The sequence below is a fragment of the Camelus ferus genome, chromosome 16, assembly GCF_009834535.1.
Source record: "Camelus ferus isolate YT-003-E chromosome 16, BCGSAC_Cfer_1.0, whole genome shotgun sequence".
Classification (NCBI taxonomy): Eukaryota; Metazoa; Chordata; class Mammalia; order Artiodactyla; family Camelidae; genus Camelus; species Camelus ferus.
In genome coordinates, this window is record NC_045711.1 from 12,606,423 (window position 1) to 12,626,941 (window position 20,519).

At 47.9% G+C, this 20,519-nt stretch overlaps 3 protein-coding genes across 6 annotated transcripts in view; 2 read left to right on the forward strand and 1 right to left on the reverse strand.

The window, feature by feature from the left end:
* Window positions 1–2,046, forward strand: part of PFAS (phosphoribosylformylglycinamidine synthase) — a 19,711-nt gene extending 17,665 nt beyond the window's left edge. Inside the window, exon 29 of the mRNA XM_014552606.2 lies at window positions 1,742–2,046. The gene's annotated coding sequence lies outside the window, so the exon portion shown is untranslated. The remainder of the gene's footprint in view (window positions 1–1,741) is intronic.
* Window positions 1,909–8,417, forward strand: RANGRF (RAN guanine nucleotide release factor). 4 transcript variants are annotated; one of them, XM_032498756.1, is made up of 6 exons: window positions 1,909–2,046; window positions 3,165–3,267; window positions 7,261–7,377; window positions 7,582–7,738; window positions 7,830–7,915; window positions 8,138–8,417. In XM_032498756.1, exons 2-6 carry the CDS (start codon window positions 3,236–3,238, stop codon window positions 8,259–8,261), a joined length of 516 nt encoding a protein of 171 aa, XP_032354647.1. In that variant the 5' UTR covers window positions 1,909–2,046; window positions 3,165–3,235; the 3' UTR covers window positions 8,262–8,417. The 4 variants fall into 4 exon arrangements, with proteins under 4 accessions (XP_032354647.1, XP_032354646.1, XP_006176993.1 ...); XM_032498755.1 differs by lacking the exon at window positions 1,909–2,046 and adding an exon at window positions 2,564–2,702; XM_006176931.2 differs by lacking the exons at window positions 1,909–2,046; window positions 3,165–3,267 and adding an exon at window positions 6,935–7,171.
* SLC25A35 (solute carrier family 25 member 35) lies at window positions 8,388–12,145 on the reverse strand. Its single transcript, XM_014552608.2, has 5 exons — window positions 11,188–12,145; window positions 10,224–10,289; window positions 9,617–9,769; window positions 9,150–9,284; window positions 8,388–8,990 (listed from the first exon to the last, which is right to left on the reverse strand). Exons 1-5 carry the CDS (start codon window positions 11,560–11,562, stop codon window positions 8,817–8,819), a joined length of 903 nt encoding a protein of 300 aa, XP_014408094.1. The 5' UTR covers window positions 11,563–12,145; the 3' UTR covers window positions 8,388–8,816.
* Between the last annotated feature and the right edge of the window lie 8,374 nt (window positions 12,146–20,519).

Sequence of the window (20,519 nt, forward strand, 5' to 3'; positions counted from 1 at the left end):
TATGGACAAGCCCTGAACAGGCTATCACTGGGTATCTTAAACTTCTGTCTTGTTTAATCCCTATTTTGGTGTTTTCTGTTCCTTGTAGTCAAATCTTATCCTGTTCAACCCTTCCTAACTCCCCCTCATTATTCAAGGGCATTGCTCCCTGGTTTATATTCTTGCTTTCCACCTCAGCCCCTTCCATTATCCTGATCCATGTTAATAACCATATAACAAAATGATCTTTTCTTCAATGACTTCCTCCATTCACCTCAGCCCTGGAATGTTGTCATCACCCCAGATCTTCTTCACTTCACACTCATTTATTTGAGCACCCTACCTCTGACCTTAGCCTCGCTTCCTTCCACTTTGCATCTTCATCTTCAGTATTCATCTCAAAGTCATCAGGACCTCCAGCTCAATAGCAACTTACCCCCAATCCATTTCTTCTCTCTTCTTCCCTCTTATCCAGCCTCCAGTAATAGCCTTTCCAGTGCCCTTCAACTTGACCCAGTATCTTTTCATCATTCCCATTTGACTAAATCCTAACCCATCAGCTTTCTCTGAGAAAGCCAGACAACAGGGCAGATTGTCTCATTATCATCAATTCATCATTACCCACCTATGAGGGAAACGGGGAATGGGAATGAGAAACAGATCAAATGTAATGAGAGGGCACTCAAGTGGAGCCGTGATAGTAATGCACCATGAACTAAAGGGGTAAGATGACCTCAGCTCACTACACCCAAGGTCTAAAGCAAAACCATTTACAATAACATCCAAATCTAAGTCCTGCCCTCTCTCTGGGTCTCATCAGTCAACAGCTCTTGGATCAAATTCTTTGTAGGACACTGAAGGCTCTCAGAGCAGCATCACATGCCTCTCTTTCCAGCCCAAGTCACTGTTGTAGTTTTTTTCATCACTGCAGTCTTGCTCTGAACTATGTGTTTCTTTGATCAGAGAGCTGTCTCCTCAGTAGAGTGTAAACTCAATGAGAGCAGTTTTGCCTTCCACTGTAGCCTACCTCCTAGTGTGGTGCCTGTCACCTACCAGATGCTCCATAAATATATATTTAACAAGTGAATGAATCTGAATGTTAAAATTAGTAAAGGTTGATACACCTTTTTTTTTTCTTAATAGAAGAGTGAACTTAGTGAACTGGGCTCGCGGGTGGCTTGGCTTTGCAGTTCCTCTCAAGCGTTTCCCCTTTTTACTTCATTTCTCCAGTATGCAAAATACTCAGTTTCAAGCCCTTGTCATCATTTCAAGTGAATGACACTATGTATGTGTTGGGGTGGGGGTGGGAGGACAGGAAGAACCAGTAAGTCTTGCCTCTGTCTTCACTTAACACTTGCCTGGCAGCCAAAAGGGACCTTCAATTTCATAGAAAAAGACACAGCACTGAACTGAGCATGTGTTCATCCCCTGTCAGCGCAAAGTGTGCTGGAAGGAAGGCTCCAGCAGGACCAGGCACAGAGAGGAGGAAGTGTGTGCAGGGATCTGGATGGGACACCCCCACCCCTACAAGAAGGCCACTTTCTCCAGAGAGGCTCCCAGCCTCTCCAATAATAGGCCAACCCACACCTGAGCGTCCCTCCAAACAGTGCCTGGGACACCTCCCCAAACTCAGATGTGGACAAGGGGGATAGAAAGGAAAAAAGGTGGTCATCAGACAATGAGCCTATGGGAGGAGAATGTCTCCCACAGCAGCTGAGTCTTCAGAGGCCCAGGGTCCCACAAGCTCTATTTATTTCCCCAGCACCTGCTGCATTCAAGACCCGGGAGCAGAAATCAAAGGAATCCTCAGCCTGTCATTATATGCTTGGGGGCACCAAACAGCCAGAGAATGGAGCCTCGTGCACTGCTGTGGAGGGACCTCTGGCTTCAGGAAAGACCCTCTTGTGTGAGCAACCTGCTAGGCGTGCCGGGGATTCTCGGCTGTTTTGCCCCCAGGAGGGGTGGCTTTGTGCAGCTTCATCTCCCTAGTCTGGCTGGAGGAGTGGCCCATGGCTACAGATTGGAACAAAGAGTATGAAACAGAGCCCCACTCAACCTGTCACTGAGGTAAGAAAATTGTCAAGGGTCTCCTCCCAGGGCAGGCACACATGAGAAGGGAGACAAATCCTGAAATAAACAACTTCGAAGAAGTATGCTTTAGCGGAAGCTCGGGGTACAGGTGGGAGCTCACCGCAGGGGATGTGGCCCAGACTCGGGATCAGGGAAGGAGTCTCAGGATTAGCTGAGTCCTGTGGGAAGAGTAGAAGCTTGTTACAGGAGAGGGCAGGGAGGGCACTCTAGGAAAGTAGACGATATTTGCAAAGCCTCGGAGGTGAGCAACAAGGTGAGTGAAAGAACTAAACAAAGGTGAGTCTGTCTGGAACATTAACTACATTAGGAAACAGGACAAGCACAGTTAAAGGCTTAACAGAGCGTGTCAAAGAGCCTGAACTTCATCCTTAGAGCAATGAGAAACCACTGAAGGGGTTTACATGGGGGGAAGACATGATCACTCCACTGCAGAGGACAAAGACAGGAGAGGATGTGGGGAGTCCAGTAAAAGGGTTTTCAATTCTCCTGGCAGAAATAATGCTGGCCAGGACTAGGGTGATGGCAGAAAGAAATGGAAGGATTCAAGAATCACCAGGAACTGGATGTGAGGGGAGAAGGAGAGAGAGGAACCAGTAATGAAGCCCAGACTTCTTGCTTGGACCGCTGGGCAGGTGATTATTTCATTAACTGTGGTTAGCAACACAGGAGATGGCGTGTATATGGGAGGAAGATGAGGTGCTTTGCTTAGGGCTTGTTGAGTTTGAAGTGTCAGTGGGACAGGAAAATGGAGGCATCCAGCTGGTCGTCAGAAGAGATCTGGGATGGAAATGGAGATTTGGGAGGCACTAGTCTGTGTGGGGAAGATTATCTAGGAGGGATGAGTGGAGCCTGGTAACCAGCGTTGAAGAGGTTGGCAGAAAAAGAGGAGACTGAGGAAGAATGGCATCACTAACCTTACAGCTTAACCAGCTGAATGACTTCCCACTGCCCAAGTCATTGGAGTATCCTGGGATGCCCCTGGGAGGGTATCCAGGGCAACAGAAGGGACTAGGCAGTCAGCCTGTTCTCCTCCCCACTGAGTCCTAGCATGCTGACCCCATCTTCACAGTGAGGCAAACTCTTCTCTCCCTTAGATCTTTTCCCAGTGTAGTACAGACAGCCGTCCCCACTCCCACACACCTCACCTGGAGAAGGTTACGAGGACATGGCTAAGCTAAACAAAGCAGATGAAAAGAGGTAAGTTATGTGGTACCTGGGAGGCTAGGACCCTGTAGATTCCCAGTGGCACCTTGTAGGAGGTTCCAAAGGAAGGAGCAGGGGGTATCCCCACTGGGTTAAAGACACAGGGATCCTGGCCCAAGGAAACCCCTTCTCACCCTTGAGGATGTGATGGGCCTCCTCCTGCCACTTCTAGAATATATGCTGAGAAACAGATGTGAGATGCAGGAGGGCAGGTGTCTTTTAAGGAGTCAAAACTAAGAGTTGCCAGAACCTAGTCAGAAGAATGTATAACTCTGAGTGTGGCGGGGATGTGTGTACCTCACTAGCTCCAGACACTGGGTCCTTATGAAGAAACGGTACCGAACACTGACATATGGTGCAGCCATCCCTGCTTCGCTGGCTCATGATAATCCCGTAGTGAAAAGGAATGAATGGCAGAATTCTACCGTTGGGGAGAGGGGGACAGAAGGTAAAGTGCCTGTATTGTGACTTGAGGGCAAGAACAGATGCCCTCTCTCCTCTGTGCCCTATCCACAGCCAAACCCTTCATCAGAAGCCCTATGTCTGTCATTGGTGTCTCCATTCTTCTTGGCCAGGCCTCCATCTTCATTCTTCCCCTGCACTTTGGGGATCATCCATATTATTGCTTCCCTTGCTTTTTGCTTATCTGGCTTCATCGCTTCCTCTCCTACCTCTACCAGCTTAGTGCAGACCCTCATCTAGCTTAGTGGAATGACCTGTTATTCCATTTCACCTCCAACTGGTCTAACACCAACTGGATGTTCTACAATAGAATTCTGTTTTTTTTATTATTATTCTTTTTCATATTCTTTTTTTTTTAATTGAAGTGTAGTCAATTTACAGTGTTGTGCAGTTCTGGTTCTTAATTTTGATAATTGTATTTAAATAGTTTAATTTGCCTTGAATTCCTATATATTTTATTTTATGAATTTAAAACCATCATTCTGAGTAGGGGTCCGTGAGCTTCACTTAGCTGCCAAGGGGGTGCATGGGAGCAAAAAAGGTTAAAAACTCCTGCTTGATAGAAATATATATTGCCCAAAGGGATGCTTGACTTTGGTGTTGAGTCAGATATCTCTCTGGTTCAAGTCCATCACTTCCACCTCTTGGTGCCCTCAAAAGTAGGTAGGGTGGGGGCTCTGGGACAGCAGTCTCCCCAAAGCAAAAAAAAAAACTGCATCAACTGCATGCAGGTAATTGGAAAAGGGAATGTCTGCGAGGTACAGAATCAATCAGTTGCAGGCCTACTTCAATCAGTTCTTGGACATACCTTCACACCATCTTGAAAAAAGTGGCTGCAGGCCATCATGGCCTACTGAGATCTGTCCCATGATATGCATAATTCTATTCACAGCTAGCTGGCCAAGGATCTCACCTGTGTCTGGCTAGTGGCCTGGGAAGTGGCCAGGCTGGAGAGCTGGCCAAATAGGGACTTTCAGATAGGTTGGCAGCTAATGGACCCAATTAGAATCTGTCTCTCGGGGAGTTTGAATTTGAACACACAGTGGGAGCCAGCTGCTGGGAAGGCCAGAAGAAGTGACAAGACACAGGGAAAGAGGTGAAGGGTGAGACAGAGAAAGTGGAGTCAAGAAGAGGAACCTGCCAAGTTAGGGATTCCTTCCACCCTGATCTCCCTGAGGAGGTCCGGCCTTGCACCTCCATGCATGGAGGTCTGCTGCCTACCATCTGGAAGAGCCCACCTAACTCATGCCCCAAGAACTCCAAAGCTGGAGGGCCAGGCGTCCCCTGCTGCACAAGGCTCATAGCAGAGCATGACTCCTGGCATGACAAAGACCCAAAATGAGGAAGTTGAGGGGATTCTCCTCAGTCTCCCTAATCTAGTCTGACCTCCTGGCCCATAAATAGGCCCCTATCCCTTGTGCCTGGAGCCAGCGCCCTGTTAACTTCTAAGTCCTTGAAGGTTCCTTTCCAAGGGTTCCCTCTCTGCTTGACTGCTCACAAAGTAGTCAGAGCCAGTACTGCCCCTGGCGGGGAGGAGGGGGCAGATGGTAAACCAGCAGAAATGGGGAGGGAGGGGAGGCAGCATGGGGTTGACCCTTGCGAGCTGGCTCCCTACATTCCCCAAGTCTAGACTCCTCCTTTCCCTCTGGGGTCTGTGACACATCCCTCTCTAATTCCTCATGGATCAAACTTAGTCCACTCTCTTTGCCCAGAAACAAATTCAGGTTCAACTACATCCTTACTTCCTTTAATCCTAACAATCTTTTAGAGAGGAGGAAATGAGTCTCAGAGAGAAATCTGATACTGGCCATCAGAAGTGAGGAGTCCAGGCTCTTTAGTATGCTTTATAAAAACCCTGCATATGGCCAACCCCTCCTCCTTCACAGATCCCTGCCATTCATTCCCCATGGCACCCTTGCCAAACTAATATACTTGCATTCCCCAAAACATGTCCTCTCATTTCCAAGTCTTTGCTCCCAGTGTTCCCCTGGCTAGAATACCCCTAGGATGCCCTGGTGAATTCTGAGTCATCCTTTAAGACTCAAAGGATCATCCACTGTTCTTTGTAAACTCCTCGTGAGGCAGAGCCTGTGTCCTAATAGCCTTTGTAGCTCTAGCCCTTCACTTAAGGCCTGGTAAGGTAAAGGACCAAAGAATATGCATCCCTTGGCCACAGTGTCACAAAATCATTAGGATCCAGAGGTTTGGCCGGCACTTGCAGCCCCAAGGGTGGGACGGCCTCAAGATGAGAATCCTCTTGAAGTTTTTGGCTGGGAAGTAGATGACATCTAGAACCCCTGAGGGTATGCATGGCCTGGGTTCCAAAATTCATCCTGTTGGGTCTATTGAATCACTCAACTATACATAATGGGTCTATTTTGCTCTAAACACTCTGCCAGGTGCTGGGGATCAAAGATGAAAGGAGAAATTAGCTGGGAGGATACACTTGAGCCGAAGCTTTAAGAACACTCTAAAAATCTATAAAACTGCTTTCTTCCAGGTGTGTGTGTGTGTGTGTGTGTGTGTGTGTGTGTGTGTGTGTGTGTGTGTGTGTGTGTGTGTGTGTGTGTGTGTGTGTGTGTGTGTGTGTGTGTGTGTGTGTGTGTGTGTGTGTGTGTGTGTGTGTGTGTGTGTGTGTGTGTGTGTGTGTGAGAGAGAGAGAGAGAGAGAGACGGGGGAGAACACCCTCTTCCCCGCCCCCTCCATCCCCTCGCATGGTTCCCAAGGTGAAGATTTGAGGGGGATTAGATACATAATCCCTGGGTTGGGTTTTGCTTTCAGGAAGGCGGGAGTCCTAAATCCTAACCCGGCCCCACACCTGGCCCCATTGTTCCCCTAATTCTCCGCATCCGGGAATTAGTGGTCTGGCTGGCAGCTTATTCCCGGTCAGGAGGCCCTGAAGAGTGATTTGGGAGACTCTGAAACTATCCACTCCCCTCCCCTCAGGAGATTCCACTTGTACGTCAGACCCTTGGACGATCAACTGCCCCTAAGGAGGGTCTCAGGCGACATTGTTAGAAAGTGCTATCCCTTTAAAAGGAGGAGACAGACGGGTGCGAGCTAGTGACCACAAGGGCGTCACAAATACTAAACCGAGGTCTTAGCTCCTAGCTGACCCCCACGATCCCGCCCCGCGCCCTTCTAACAGCTTGGCTTCCGGGAGCAGCCCCACTGGGGCACCGCCCCCCAAGGCGAGGGCGCCGATTGGCCAGCGCGATCGAGGGGCGGGGCCAGGCCTTAAAGGGTCGAGGGCCAGGGAAGACTGGCGGTGGCTGCTGCGAAACGCAGGGAGGGGATGCCACGTGGGCCTATGTGGGTTTCTTTTAAATCTCTAGTGCCCAGACCCTAGTCTTAGGCCCATGGAGCCCACGCAGGACTACCCACTGTTTGGGGGCGCCTTCTCAGCCACTCTCCCTCCCGGGGCCATTGACGTAAGGTGAGACGGCCCGGGCGCCAAAGGAGGCTGACGTGGTGGGTTGCGGGCAAGAAGCGGGGTCAACCAGGGTCTACCTCGCCTCTCTCCAGCGACCTTCGACCAGTCCCGGACAATCAAGAAGTTTTCTGCCATCGCGTGACAGACCAGAGCCTGATCGTGGAACTTCTGGAGCTGCAGGCCCACGTGCAGGGTGAAGAGGCTGCTCGGTGAGGACGTCGAGACGGCGGCTGGCCAATGGGAGAGCCAGAGCCGAAGAAGTGGGCGGGGCCGGTGGCTGGACGGTTAACCAGGGCAATGAAAACTCCAAGGGCAACACCTATCACCATAAGTGAGCGAAGCTTAGGACTTAAAAGATGCTTGTCGGGGGCGGTAAGAGATGTCCCTCCATGACCCTGCTTCCCTCACTCCAGGTACCACTTTGAGGATGTTGCTGGGGTGCAGGAGGCTAGAGCTGTACAAGTGGAGGCTGTGCAGCCCCTCCCTTTGGAGAACCTGGCCCTGAGGGGCTGCTGTCAAGAAGCCTGGATCCTCTCTGGCAAGCAGCAGGTAGCGAAAGAAAACCAGCAGGTGAGGGCCAAGGGAGTTTGAGAAGTCCTGGAGGGGCGAAAAGGGGTGGCCCCAGGGAATCAGGTAAGCATCCCGACTCTGATTCCTTTAGGTAGCAAAGTATGTGACATTGCACCAGGCCTTGCTGCGGCTGACCCAATACCAGACTGATCTCTTGCTCACCTTCAATCAGCCCCCGTAAGAAGCACAGAAAGGGTGCATGGCTCGTGACTGGGTCCCCATGAGAACTGGCTGGGAGGGGCAAAGCAGGGAGATCCGTTGGTGGGTCCTCCAAGGACGTGGGAGTAGGCCAGGGCTTTGGGGTCACAGACATCCAGGTCCTCTGGGGAACAGGAGATGGGAACTTACAAACCCAAGGCTTGGATGACGTTATCTCTCTGTCTGTTCCTCACCTTCAAGCCCTGAGAATAGGTCATCTCTTGGCCCTGAAAATTTGTCACTTCTGCCCTGGAGCCTGGGTGACTTTGAACAGCTGGTGACCAGTCTGACCCTTCACGATCCCAACATCTTTAGTCCCCAATAAAGAAACTGAAATGCTGCACGATCGTGATGCTGCTGAAGACCTGGAGCCCCTATTCTGCAAGGGGAGCAAGGGGTTGGATATAGTCCCCTAATTCCTTCCCAGTGCATAAACATAAGACACCTCCTCTCTGCAGAAATAAACTTGCTTTATATCCAATATAATATCTGTGCCTTTGAATCTAACAGAACACCTTGGTCCCCCCAATTCCCTTTGGTCTTGGACGGTGGAGTTTAAATTTGTGCATGGGATCAGAAGGGACTTGAGGCCGGCAGTGGAGAAAGGGAGGAAATACACTCTGGAGTGACTGATTCAGCCCTGAGAGAGGGGTGTGAAATGTACAGGGGTACAGGTAGGGAGGGTTTAAAGCGACACCCAAGGAACAGAGGGAAACTATCCCTTGTAGTGATTCAACCCTGAGAAAACAGATGGGGTATAGGGTTGGCTGTTCCCCCTCAGATGGACCATGGCAGGTCATCTAGGTCAGAAGTCACCACACCATGGTAATGGAGTGTCCAAGGAGTGCTGATTTGGTGGAGTGTGGAGGAGTGGCTGTTGTTATTTGGTGTAAGTGTAGTAGAGCGTGCGCAGCTGGTCCCAGAAGAAGAGAGAGAGGATGGTGTGGGGGCCAAGGCGGAAGTAGGAGGCACCTATGCCCTTGTACATGCCAAAAATGCCTTCTGTCCGAGCCGTCTGCAGCAGAGCGTCCAGCAACCCCCGGTACATGAGGCCCTGAGAGGTTGGAGAGGGAGGGAGAATACAGAGAAGGGGTATGTCAGAGCCCACCAGGGACCTCACCTTAGCAGGCTGCATTTAGGCCTTCCTATCTGCAGCCACAATCTGCTCTTCCCCATGCCCCGGTTTGCCCTGCCTGCCCGCACCCACCCTTACCTTGCCCTGAGCATCTGTGGGCTGATTGTAGAGCCTTGTGCTGACCACGTCAAAGGGTGTCATGGCCAGGACCACCGCAATGCCACTCACCATGGCAGCCGCCAGAGCCACCTTCCAGGTCTGGGGAGGAAATATCTAAAGTGGGGAGGGAGAAAGAGCTTTGTCAGTCAGCCAATCATTCAACCCCTAGGAAAGGACAGGCCCTGTGCTGGGGATACAGTAGCAAGCTGGTAACTCAGGGAGCTTCCACTCCACCAGTGATAACACTGCGGAGCCCTTATGACTCAGGTATACCTGGGAGGAAGTGGCAAGAGAACTGTGGCAAGGGTGTAAAGATACAGTGACCCCCAAGCCCTTGTGCCACTCCCTCATATTGAATGTCGGCACTGTCCCTTTAGAGCCCACTTCAGCTTGCCCTCCCCCTGCCCACATTCCCAGGGTGGTCCCATCCCTTCCCCCGGCAGTACCTCCCACTGGGTCATGAGGTCCTTGGTGGATGAGAAGGTGCACAGCTGGGTGGAGGAACCGACGATAACTCTGGGCAGGCCGCCCAGGGCCCCACGCCACAACCCCAGCAGACCATGTTTCTGGCCAATCTTGGTTAGCGCCTGAAACATGCCCTGGTTGTGGGGGAGGGAGAACATGGGGGCAGGGTTCAGTCACCCAGGCATCAGGGGCTGCCACCTCCTAACAATGCCAAGGATGGGTCCATAACAGGCACCCAGACTCTAGACAACCAGTTCCATGTGGGCTTAGAGTGAGAATGTGGCCCCTCAGTTGTCTACCACCCCCATCCCCTCCCTTGCCACCGCAGAATAGGGCAGGGTGTATGGATGTGAGGACCTGACATTTGCAGGTCAGGAGAGTGGGGCAGGAGAAACAAGGGCAGAAGACTATAGGAACCGGGGAACGTGGGGGAAAGAGGGTGTGGGTGGACTCCAGGGCAGAGTAGGGCTGTACTGATGGGCTGGGCAGAGCCGTGGAGGGGTTGGATCTGTTGGGTGCAGGGAGAAGCCTGGACAGGGGAATGGGAGAGGATGGGCAGGGACTCCAGCTGGGTTGGAAAACCCTCACCTGATGCTTATACTGGTGCCCTACAGCAATTTCTGAGGCTGCCTGTGCCTGTAGGTGTGTCTTCACCTGGGGACAAAAGAGTGTTATAGCCTATGGCCCAGTGGCCAGCTTCCCACCTCAGAGACCCAGATGCCTGACCCCTTCATACTTCCTCTAGGGTGTTCAGAAATGAATATCCTTTTAATCTGATAATTATTGTTGTTCCCACTTAACAAATTGGTCATAAGGCTGTGTCCCTTGGCTCCATCCCTTGGCTCCAGTCCCGGGGGGGATGGGTCTCTTAGCACTGATAGACACCCCACCCCTTCTACATCCTCCTTTCCCTGGGGGTAGGGGTGAGGGGTGGAGAGGTTGGAGAATGGCAACATTTCCTAAGACTGTTCATGGTAGGCAAGACATGGTATCCAGCATTTTATGCCAGCTCCTATCCCTAGACTGGCAGACAATCTCCAGCCACTACCACGACCAGGCTGCCCATCAGACTCTGAGGCAGGTTGTGAGGGATCATCTGTAAAACTTGCTCCCTGGCACCCAAGCCCTGTGGGGGCGTATGTCCAGCTAACTTTGGGGAGGTCACTATCCCTGAATCTCATACCCTAGGAGTGAGACCAGACTGCCTCTCTTTCTACAGAACTCACTGCCTTCCAGTGTCTTTCCAGAAGGAGCTCTAAGCAGGGCCTAGTCCTAGCAATAAGAGCTGTGTGATCTTGAGCTGATCACTTCCCCTCTCTGGGCCTCAGGCCCTTCACCTATACCAGATAATTAAAAAGGGCAGACTGTGCGATTATAATTCTGTGATGCCCAGGACTTCCGCTGATCCCTACACTTGCTGATGTATGTTACTCAAATTATTCTTCCCTTACACAAATCCACTTCCAACTTAGTATCAGATTGTGAAGGCTCAGGCACCCACCCAACACCGAGTATCTGCCCTGAAGGCCCCAGGCAAGACCCTTCTTCTCACCATGTAGATGGGGCTCCCCAAGTAGGCTCCCATGACCCCAGCTAGAGCCCCAGCTGCTGCACTGCGGGCAGGGCTGTGGGTGCCTTCAGCTGTGTGCAGGTAGCCCCCAGCTTCAGCCAGCCCGTAGGTGCCCAGCCGGATGCCGTTCATCAGGAACTGGTATAAGAGGGCAGGGGCCAGGCCCTTCTGCAGGGCAGCCAGGCCGTCCACCTTGCTGATGGTGATGAAGGCATGGAAGACGTTTCGGTAGTGCCGTTGGTAGGTGCCAGGGGCCTGCAGTTCTCCCTGCAGCTGCATCCTAGTCTTCACCACCTCCAGGGGATTGGTGAACAAACAGGCTCCGCAGGCTGCCAGGCCACTCATCAAGAAGTCCATGGTGGGTAGCAGTAGCAGGAACTGGCCCAGGAGTAAGAAAGTTAAAATGAGCTTTAGAAAGAGGGTCAGAAAATCAAGGGAAAATCTCAGTTCCAGCAGTCCAGGCTACAGGAGGTAGAGATTTAGACGTCTGTAGTCAAGAATGTCAGGGTCAAATGTCAAGAGGTCAGGGGTTAGCGGGAATTTGAGAGTCAGGAGCTGGCAAAGAAAGAAGAAATAATGAGTTTAGGAGAGTCTGGTGAGGAGGTTATGACGAGGACTTGTTAATCAAGGGATTTGAGGTCAAGGAGGGGCAAAAGCCAAGAGGACGGCAGGTGGGGTGCTTAGGATGTCCGGCTACGGGGCCGGGAGAAGGGATAGGGAAACGGAGTTGGGAGACAGGGGCCAGGGAGGAAGGAAAAAGAAAATCAGCAGGTTAAGGAAAAGAATCCGGGAGAAGATCCGTTGGCGTCCCTGGGACAGCAAGGAGATCTGGATCGGGGGAGGAAGTCGAGACTCCTGCAGAGAGTGAGCGTTCCCAGGCAGCTGCCAGAGCCGGCAGCAGCTTCACCCCTAGCAGCCAGCGGAGGCCGGGCCCCCACACTCCAGTCACCGGAGCGCCGCGCCCAATGGGGAGCCTTGGAGGGTCAGAGCCGAGAGCCTCAGCCAATCAGCGCTTAGCCGGCTCTGCGGCCAATGGGAGGCGCTCTCCGCGACCCGGCCCCCGGAATAGGCTGAGTGGCGGTTGGAATTAACTCTCCCTAGGCTGGCGCCGGGGTCTGGGCTGCGGATTCGGAGCTCTGGGAGGGGTCCCCGGGAAGCGGAGGTTTTATCACTGGCCGCGAGGAGAGGGTGGACCCTGTGTTACTAGACGGGCCCAGAGGTGGAGTGAGCACGCAACAGCCCCATATTGGCATGCTTGGGACTGCTCCTCTTGCGGGCAGAGGGCTCCCCTCCTTCGCCATCTATCCCGGGACATTGCCAGGTGGGTTGCCAAACTGTAGATCCACACCCTCTCGGTTCAGGCACCAGAAGAGCCCGGAAGCTGCAGCTTCGCCAGTGGGGTAGGTGGGGCACACCTGCTGGACTGGACAGATCTCCTTATGCTGAGTAAAATATTTGTAGGTTCTAAGCGCCAGGGTGTGACTGGCTGCGGGCACAGAGGAATGGGTCCTGAAGGATGGCGAGGGAACGTAGTCACATCCCTATGCTCTTTTGGACCTCACAGCAACCCAGAGAATGCCGGACAGCCCAAAGCGGGATTTTAATCCCTGGTCTTAGGTTACACAGGGCCAGCAAATGGTGGGAGAGATCCTGAGATTCTGGACTCCTGTCTTGTTCATGAGCCTGGTAATCGTTAATCAAAGAAGAACTTCTAAGAAAAGGGACTAGGGAAGCTAGCTGGGAAGGGGTTGAGGGGGAAGGCTTGAAGAAAGATGACAAGAGAATAGGGAATATCATATGCGGCAGGAGTAGGTGGTAGCGCGTACACCTGTGTGTGAAGCAGCCACCAGACTTAGAATACCTTTTGAATTCCAGTTTGGGTCTTTCTGCTTACCAGCTGGATGGCCTTGAGCAAGTTACTTAACATCTCAGAGTCTCCTTTGTAAAAATGGGGATGATAATTATCTATTGCACATACCTGAGTGAAAGTGTTGGACTTTCTCTAGGTGCTCAGTTATCAGTTTCCTGAAAAGTTAAGAGCTGTCAGAACCCTGTGCCCTTGTGTATGCTGTTCCCACTGTGCCCTTATTTGGGTGACCTCCAAATCATTCTTCAAATAGAGCTTCATCTCTCCTGATCCTTGAAGCTTTTTAGCCACTTCATCCTGCTTTGCTCCTCAAGCATTTACCCTTGTTTCACATTTGTTTAGCAGCTGTTTACTCTCTGACTCCATCTTATTTGATTAGCAATTGTTTACTCTCTGACTACTTGGTGAGTTCTTGGATACCCCCAGGGCTGGATTTGAATCCTCTCTGTCTCACCAGTGTACTGGTTAATCTTTGAGTCTTAGGGTGAGGCAGGAGGGTTGGAGGGCAAACTAGAGCAGATAATGGGGCTTCTCATGAGAGGCTCTGAAAAGGTCCCCTGAAAATTTCTGAGGAAAGTTCCCCAAATGCTTCCATCTGGTTGCTGGGATTGTCACCCAAAAAACTGGATTCGCCACTTGGTGTGTGAAGGAAAAGCCCAGATGGGCTAATGAGCTAAGTCACAAATCTAAGTGTGATAAGTGTCAGTTTACTGATATAAGTTCTGCCGGGCTAACTCGTAAATCTGAAGTTTAGTGTCAGTTTACTGGGCTAACAAGCTAACTCGTAAATCCAAGCTCAACAAGTGTCAGTAACGTGATCTGTTCTGAATTGATAAGCTTCAGTGTACTGATTCCTTGCTTTTTGTTGTTTGAACCTTATTGGCTAATAACCCCATACTTGTAATTAACCCTATAAAACCTCATGCGCACGTCTTGGAGGTGCTCAGAGCTTCGGAGCAGAAGCCCCTCTGAGCCCGCCGTCGTAATAAATCTGAGTACTCCAACCCTCCGAGTGGTGCTTGTTTCTTGGCTGGCCTGTCATTTCCGTAACAGGTGAACATTGAGCCAAAATATACAACCAAGCCAAAGAGCAGGAGAAGGAAGGAATTATTACTTGTAGCAAGTAAGAAGGACACCAGAGATCTTTCCCAAAGCAGTGTCTCCCCAAACAGCAAAACTGGGGAAGTTTTCAGCTAAGGGTACATGCATATTCGTGAAAGGGTTTGGGTGATATGTGCTTATTTCTGAAGGGGCTGGAGCAAAAGAAAATTCAGCATAGAATTAGGGCAAAGGTTGCTAGAGTACAAGTTTTGGTTGAGAAATCTGGAGGGTCAGAAAAAGATTAACATCCTTCATTCCTTATGTTCAGAAAGGTCTGTGGTCTTAGCACAGAGTTACCATCCTCCACCTGCATGGGGGCCTTAGTTCCTGCAGAACAACTGAAAGATACATATCAGATTGTTATGTATATCCCCTGAGGAGGACCTAAGACTGTTTTACACTGAACTATTGTTTCTTGAATGCTTTTCCTTTGTTCCTGCATTCTTTTGTTCCCCTAAAATTCTTAATTACTGAGACCTGTTCTAGGGTAAGCATTGTGACTGTGCTTAGATCACAAAATTGCTTCGGCCTGAAATGGCTTCTCTTACGCCAAGAAAGCCATTGCCTGGGATTCTCTGTGGGGACCCCCTTACTCTATCTGCTTACAGGGTGAGAGTTCATCATTGTTTTGATCTTTGAGTTTATACCAGCAGCAGCAGCACTCGGGAACTTAATAGAAATGCAAATTCTCTAGTCCCACCTCAGACCTCCTGCACCTGAAGGTGGGGCTTGACAAGAGGTTTAATAAGCCTTCTAGGTTATTCTGATATGTGCTTAAGTTTTAGAACTGTGCTTATGTCTCTTAATATCCAGATGCTCTAGAGATAGACAACTTTTAAAGTGTTATTTTAAAAAAATAAACTCAATTTTTAGACCAGTTTCTGTTTACAGAAAAAATTGTAAAGATACTGAGAGTTCCCATATACCCCACATCCAATTTCTCTTATTAATATTTTACATTGATATGATATGTTATAATAAATGAACAAATATTAATTCATTATTGTTAACTAAAGTCCATATTTTATTCAAATGTCCTTCATTTTTGCTTGAAGTTCTTTTTCTCTTCCAGGATTCCATCCAGGATACCCCATTACATTTAGTTGTCTTATCTCCTTGGGCTCCTCCTCGCTGTGACAGTTTTTTAAACTTTTGTTATAGAAGAAAAAAGTTCACATGCCCGACGCACAGTGAAGCCAAACAAACAAGAAATGTGAGAGTTTGGAACAAAGAAAAGTTTACTGCAGGGCCAAGCAAGGAGAATGGGTGGCTCCTGCTGAAAAAACCCGACCTCCTCGGTAGTTTTCAAAATGGGAGAAGCTTTTAACAGACAAAATTTGCCATGAGGGCTTCAGGGCATGTGACTTTTTTTGATTGGTTTGTGATGAGGTAATAGGGCCATGTTCCAGGAATCTGCTCAGCCTGAAGTTGCCATCCTCCACCTGGGTGGGAGCCTTAGTTCCTGCAGCAGAACTCAAAAATATTGTTCGGTATATCCCTTGAGCAGGAACCAGGATCCTGCTTTAATAGTCTCACTGTCATATTTTGATTGTTCCTCCTTTGCTTCTACATTCCCTTGCTTCCCTGGTTAGCAGCTTTTTGAATCTGCTCTTTGAAACTCAGGAAGGTCTAGGCGGCTGAAACCTTTGGGGTTGGGGGGAGGGACAATGACATGGGAAGGCTTTTGTGCCCAGGAGGGCCCCACATGGTCCTGCTCAATTTCACTTTCCTTGTTTTTGGTGACCTTGACAGTTTTGAGGAGTACTGGGCAGGTCTTCTGTAGAATGTCCCTCTACTGGGTTTTTTTTCTCATGATTGGACTGAGGTGGTGGGGTTTTGAGAGGAAGACTATACAGGTAACTGTCATTCATCACATCATATCAAGGATGCTACTAGATACATACTGTCAAAGTGATATCACTGTTGATGTTGACCTTGATCACCAGGCTGAGATAGTATTTGTCAGGTTTCTCTGTTGTAAATTCATTATTTTTTCCTCCTTTCCATACTGTACTCTTTGGAAGGAAATCACTATGCACATCCCACATTTAAGGAGGGGAGAGTTAGGCTCCACCTCCTTGAGAGAGAGGTATCTACATAAATTATTTGGAATTCTGCATGGGAGATCTGTCTCCCTCATTTATTAATTCAAGTATTTATTTCTGTCAGTATGGACTCATGGATATTTATTTTGTAGTTTGGGTTATAATCCAAAATACTTTATTTTCTTGATCAAATTTTTCTGGTTTTGGCCTTTGGGAGCTCTTTTCCTGATTTCTGTGTTTCTTTGCCATATCCTCATCAAAATTCTTTTAAAAGAAAATTTTAAAGCATTTATTTACATTTTGGCAGTATACCTTATCAACTAGAATACAGTGCTTATGTGTAATTTCTTTTGCCTTTGGTCTTAAAGACTCCACTCATCTCCAAAGTTACTTAGGTCAGCACCCCCCACCCTTTTTGTAAAGTTGTTTCATACATTTGTAATACAGTTAGATTTGGTCACATTCTGCATTCCTTCCTGGGATCCTCTGACCTCCAAAATTATTTTTTTTATCATGCATACATTAAGCAAGTTATGCTTCATAATTCGTTCTTTGTAAGTTCTACGGGTTTTGACAAATGTATTATATGAACTAGTCTCACTACCCTAAAAAAGTCCCCTGTGTATCACCTATTCAACCCTCCCTAGAAATGACTGATCTTTCTACTGTATATTTTTGCCTTTTCCAGAATATCAGATTGTTGGGACCATAAGAAATGTAGCCTTTTCAGACTGGCTGCTTTGACTTAATATGCACTTAAAGTTCATCCATCTTTTTATGGCTTGATAGCTCATTTCTTTTTATCACTGAATAATATTCCATTTTATGGATGTACCACAATTTGTTTATCCACTTATGTACTGAAGGACATCTTGTTTGCTTCCAGTTTGGGGTGATGATGAATAAAGCTGCTATAAATATTTGTGTGCAAATTTTTATGTAGAAATTAGTTTTCAAATTGGCTTAATTAATACCTCGGAGTGTAAATGCTGAGTTGAGTGATAAGACCATGTTTAGCTTTGTAAGAAATTACCAAACTCTCTTCCAAAGTGGCTGCACCATTTTTGCCTTCCCACCAGCAAGTTAAAGCTCCACATTCTCATCAGCATTTGGTAGTGTCAGTGTATTTTTTGGATTTTAGCCATTCTAATAGGTGTGATAGTGGTATTGCCTGTTGTTTTAATTTGCAATTTCTTAACGGCAAATAATATTGAGCATCTCTTCGTATGCTTTTTGCCATCTGTATATCTTCTTTTTTTCAGCTTTATTGAGGTATTAACATATATCATATGTAAGTTTAAGATGTACAACTTGATGATTTGATACATGTATATATTGTGAAATGATTACCACAATAAGGTTAGCACTGCCATTCTCTCACATAATTACCGTGTGTGTGTGCGCGCGCGCGCGCCTGGTGATAACTTTTAAGAACTACTCTCTTAACAACTTTCAAGTACATAATACAGTATTGTTACGAAAATGGGGCTTGAGAGGATGGCCATGTTCTAGGTCATGGGCGAGTCCCTGGGACTTGCCTCTTCAAGTGAGGCTTCGCAGAGGAAAGAATTCAAGAGTGAAACATAGTAAAGTGAAAGCAAGTTTATTCTGGGAGATACATACTCCACAGACAGAGTGCAGGGTTTCTCAAAAGGCAAGAGACTGAGAGGCAAGAGGCTTAGGAGATATACATTTCATAGGAAGAATATGGTTCGTGTCAATCAGAAGGGAGAGTCGCCTAGAGGTGCAGGGGCGGTTAGTTTTTATGGGTTCAGTAATTTCATATGCTAACAAGTGGGAAGATTATTCCAGCTATTTTGGGGGAGGGGCAGGGATTCCCAGGAACTGGGCCACCGCCTACTTCTTGGCCTTTTATTTCCAGCCTTGGAACTGTCATGGCACCTGTGGGTATACCATTTAGTATGTTAATACATTATGATGAGTGAATAATAAGGCTCAGTGTCTACTGGAAGTCGTATATTCCACTATATTGGGCCTCAAGATCTTCTGGGAGTTGAATCTTCTGCCATTTTGGCTCTAACCAGGTGATGTCTTATCCTCAATTGCTGTGTCTTTCTTTTAATGGTTGTGCCCTGCCCCCTTCCCTCCTGTTTCAGTGTTGTTAATTACCCTTGACATTGTGTACGCTAGATCCCCAGAACTTACTCATCTCATAGCTGGAAATGTATACCCTTATATACATTCTTTAGTGAGGTATTTGTTCAGATCTTTTCCCCATTTTTAAATTGGGTTTAAATTTTTTTCTTATTGTTGAGTTTGAGTTATTTGTGTGTTTTGGATAGCAGTCCTTTATCAGAAATGTGTTTTGCAAGTATTTACTCCCAGTCTGTGAGTTGTCCTTTCATTCTCTTAACAGTGTCTTATACAGAGCAGAAGCTTCATTCCCCCCTTGGTTGAATACATTATTTATATTCATATTCAGAATTTTTTTAATGAAAAACAAATTTTTATTTTGTTAAGCCACTGAAATGTAGCTATTACAACAAATAGGATTACCTTAATTGATGCAGAAGTTTTAATTATAATAAAATATATTATTTTCTTTCCTGGATTGTGTTTTTGGTGGTGTATCTAAAAACATATTGCCAAACGCTAGGTTGCCTAAATTATCTCCTGGGTTTTATTTTAGGAATTTCATAGTTTTATATTTTATATATTTTACAATTAGGTCTATGATCTTTTTTGAGTGTGAAAAACGTAAGGCCCGTGTCTAGGTTGATTTTTTACATATGGACATCCAGTTATTCCAGCAACTTTTGTTGAAAAGACTATCCTTTCTCCATTGAACTGCCTTTGCTCCTTTGTCAAAAATCAGTTTTCCCAGGGGATATAGTCAATCTTTTATAACAAGTACAAATGGAGTATAATCTATAAAAATTTAAGTCACTATGTTGTACACTTGAAACTAATATAATATTGTAAATTAACTATACCTCAATTAAAAACTTTTTTTAATTGACAAAGAGTTGACTATATTTGGTTTGGTCTATTTCTGTTGATCTGTGTGTCTGCCCCGCCCCACAACACCATGCTGTGTTGATTACCATAGGCTGTGATCATTTTCTTCCTGGGTATGAATGGAATGTCCTGAGACAAGTTTGAGGGGAATGGACAGGGAACACAAAGATGGCCCCAAGTCTGAGAGAAGGGGTGAAACCGTGGAGAAAGGAGGGTGGCCTGAAGGGTACCCGCTGTGCCTGCCTCTTCTGCATGTTTGCCTGGGGTGGCCTAGACACTGTTGGGTTCATATTGGATGCCAGGCCCCACACCTGAAGTGCTCAGACTCCACCTGGTGGCAGTTGGACAGAATCCTCTATCTTCACTGAGATCCAAACCTGAATGGATTCCCAGAGCAGGCCAGGGTTTCCTCACTGCCCCTTCTTGATTTATCCCACACCACAGGCAGGCTATCTACCCCAAATGTCTTTCTACACAGAAAAGAGGGCCAGGTGTTCTGTACTCTGTGAAAGATTCTGTTGGAGTTCAAAGTTCCGGCCCTACCAGAGGCCAGTGGGACTCAACACTCCTTTCATTATGAGCTCCTCTCCCTTTGCAAGAGTTTTTTGGTTGTTAAGTGACAGAAACCCAATTCAACTGATTTACAAAAAGGGAATTTATTGACACACATAACTGAAAAGTGCAAACACAGGTATGATTTCAGGCCAGAAGTATCAAGGACTTAAATGTGTCCCTCCCCGCCTCTCCCCTATGTTCGTTTAATTCTCAGGCTACCTTACCGACAGCCACCAGCAGCTCCAGGCCTAAATTCCACAGCTCAGCATCCCCACTGCTAAGACAGTGTTTTGATTATTGCTGCATAATGAATCAACCCTAAAACTTAGTGACTTAAAACAAGCCATTTCATTGCTCATGAGTTTGTGGATCAAGAATTTGCGTAGGGCTCAGTGGGGATGCTCTTGTGGTATCATATGGGTGCTTGACTGGGGCTGAAAGATCCAAGATGGCCTTGCCCACATGTCTTAAGACCTTGGTCCTAGCTGATGGCTGGGCATCCTGGTTCTCCAAGTGGCTTCTCTCACCATGTGACCTCTTACCCTTCAGTAGTCAAACCCATTCATCTATACATGGAGGCTATATTCTAAGACAACAAAGTGGAAGCTGCCAGTCCTCTTAAGCCCCAGGACCCAAACAGGCAGTGTCTCTTCCTCCACATTGTCTTGATCAAATCAAGTCACCGGACCAGCCAAAACTGAACTGGAGGGGAAATAAATTGTTGTTCTTGACGGGAGTTAGAGGCAGTCACATTGCAAAAGGGCATT

What these genes read in the sequence shown, in the direction of transcription:
- RANGRF (XM_006176931.2), top strand. Translation starts at nt 7,095, where the DNA reads ATGGAGCCCACGCAGGACTACCCACTGTTTGGGGGCGCCTTCTCAGCC. An exon ending in CAGGGTGAAGAGGCTGCTCG is followed by an intron (nt 7,378 to 7,581) that starts GTGAGGACGTCG and finishes CCCTCACTCCAG; the next exon opens with GTACCACTTTGAGGATGTTG. An exon ending in TAGCGAAAGAAAACCAGCAG is followed by an intron (nt 7,739 to 7,829) that starts GTGAGGGCCAAG and finishes TGATTCCTTTAG; the next exon opens with GTAGCAAAGTATGTGACATT.
- SLC25A35 (XM_014552608.2), bottom strand. Translation starts at nt 11,562, where the DNA reads ATGGACTTCTTGATGAGTGGCCTGGCAGCCTGCGGAGCCTGTTTGTTC. An exon ending in TGGGGAGCCCCATCTACATG is followed by an intron (nt 10,290 to 11,187) that starts GTGAGAAGAAGG and finishes TTTTGTCCCCAG; the next exon opens with GTGAAGACACACCTACAGGC. An exon ending in ACCTCATGACCCAGTGGGAG is followed by an intron (nt 9,285 to 9,616) that starts GTACTGCCGGGG and finishes TCCCCACTTTAG; the next exon opens with ATATTTCCTCCCCAGACCTG.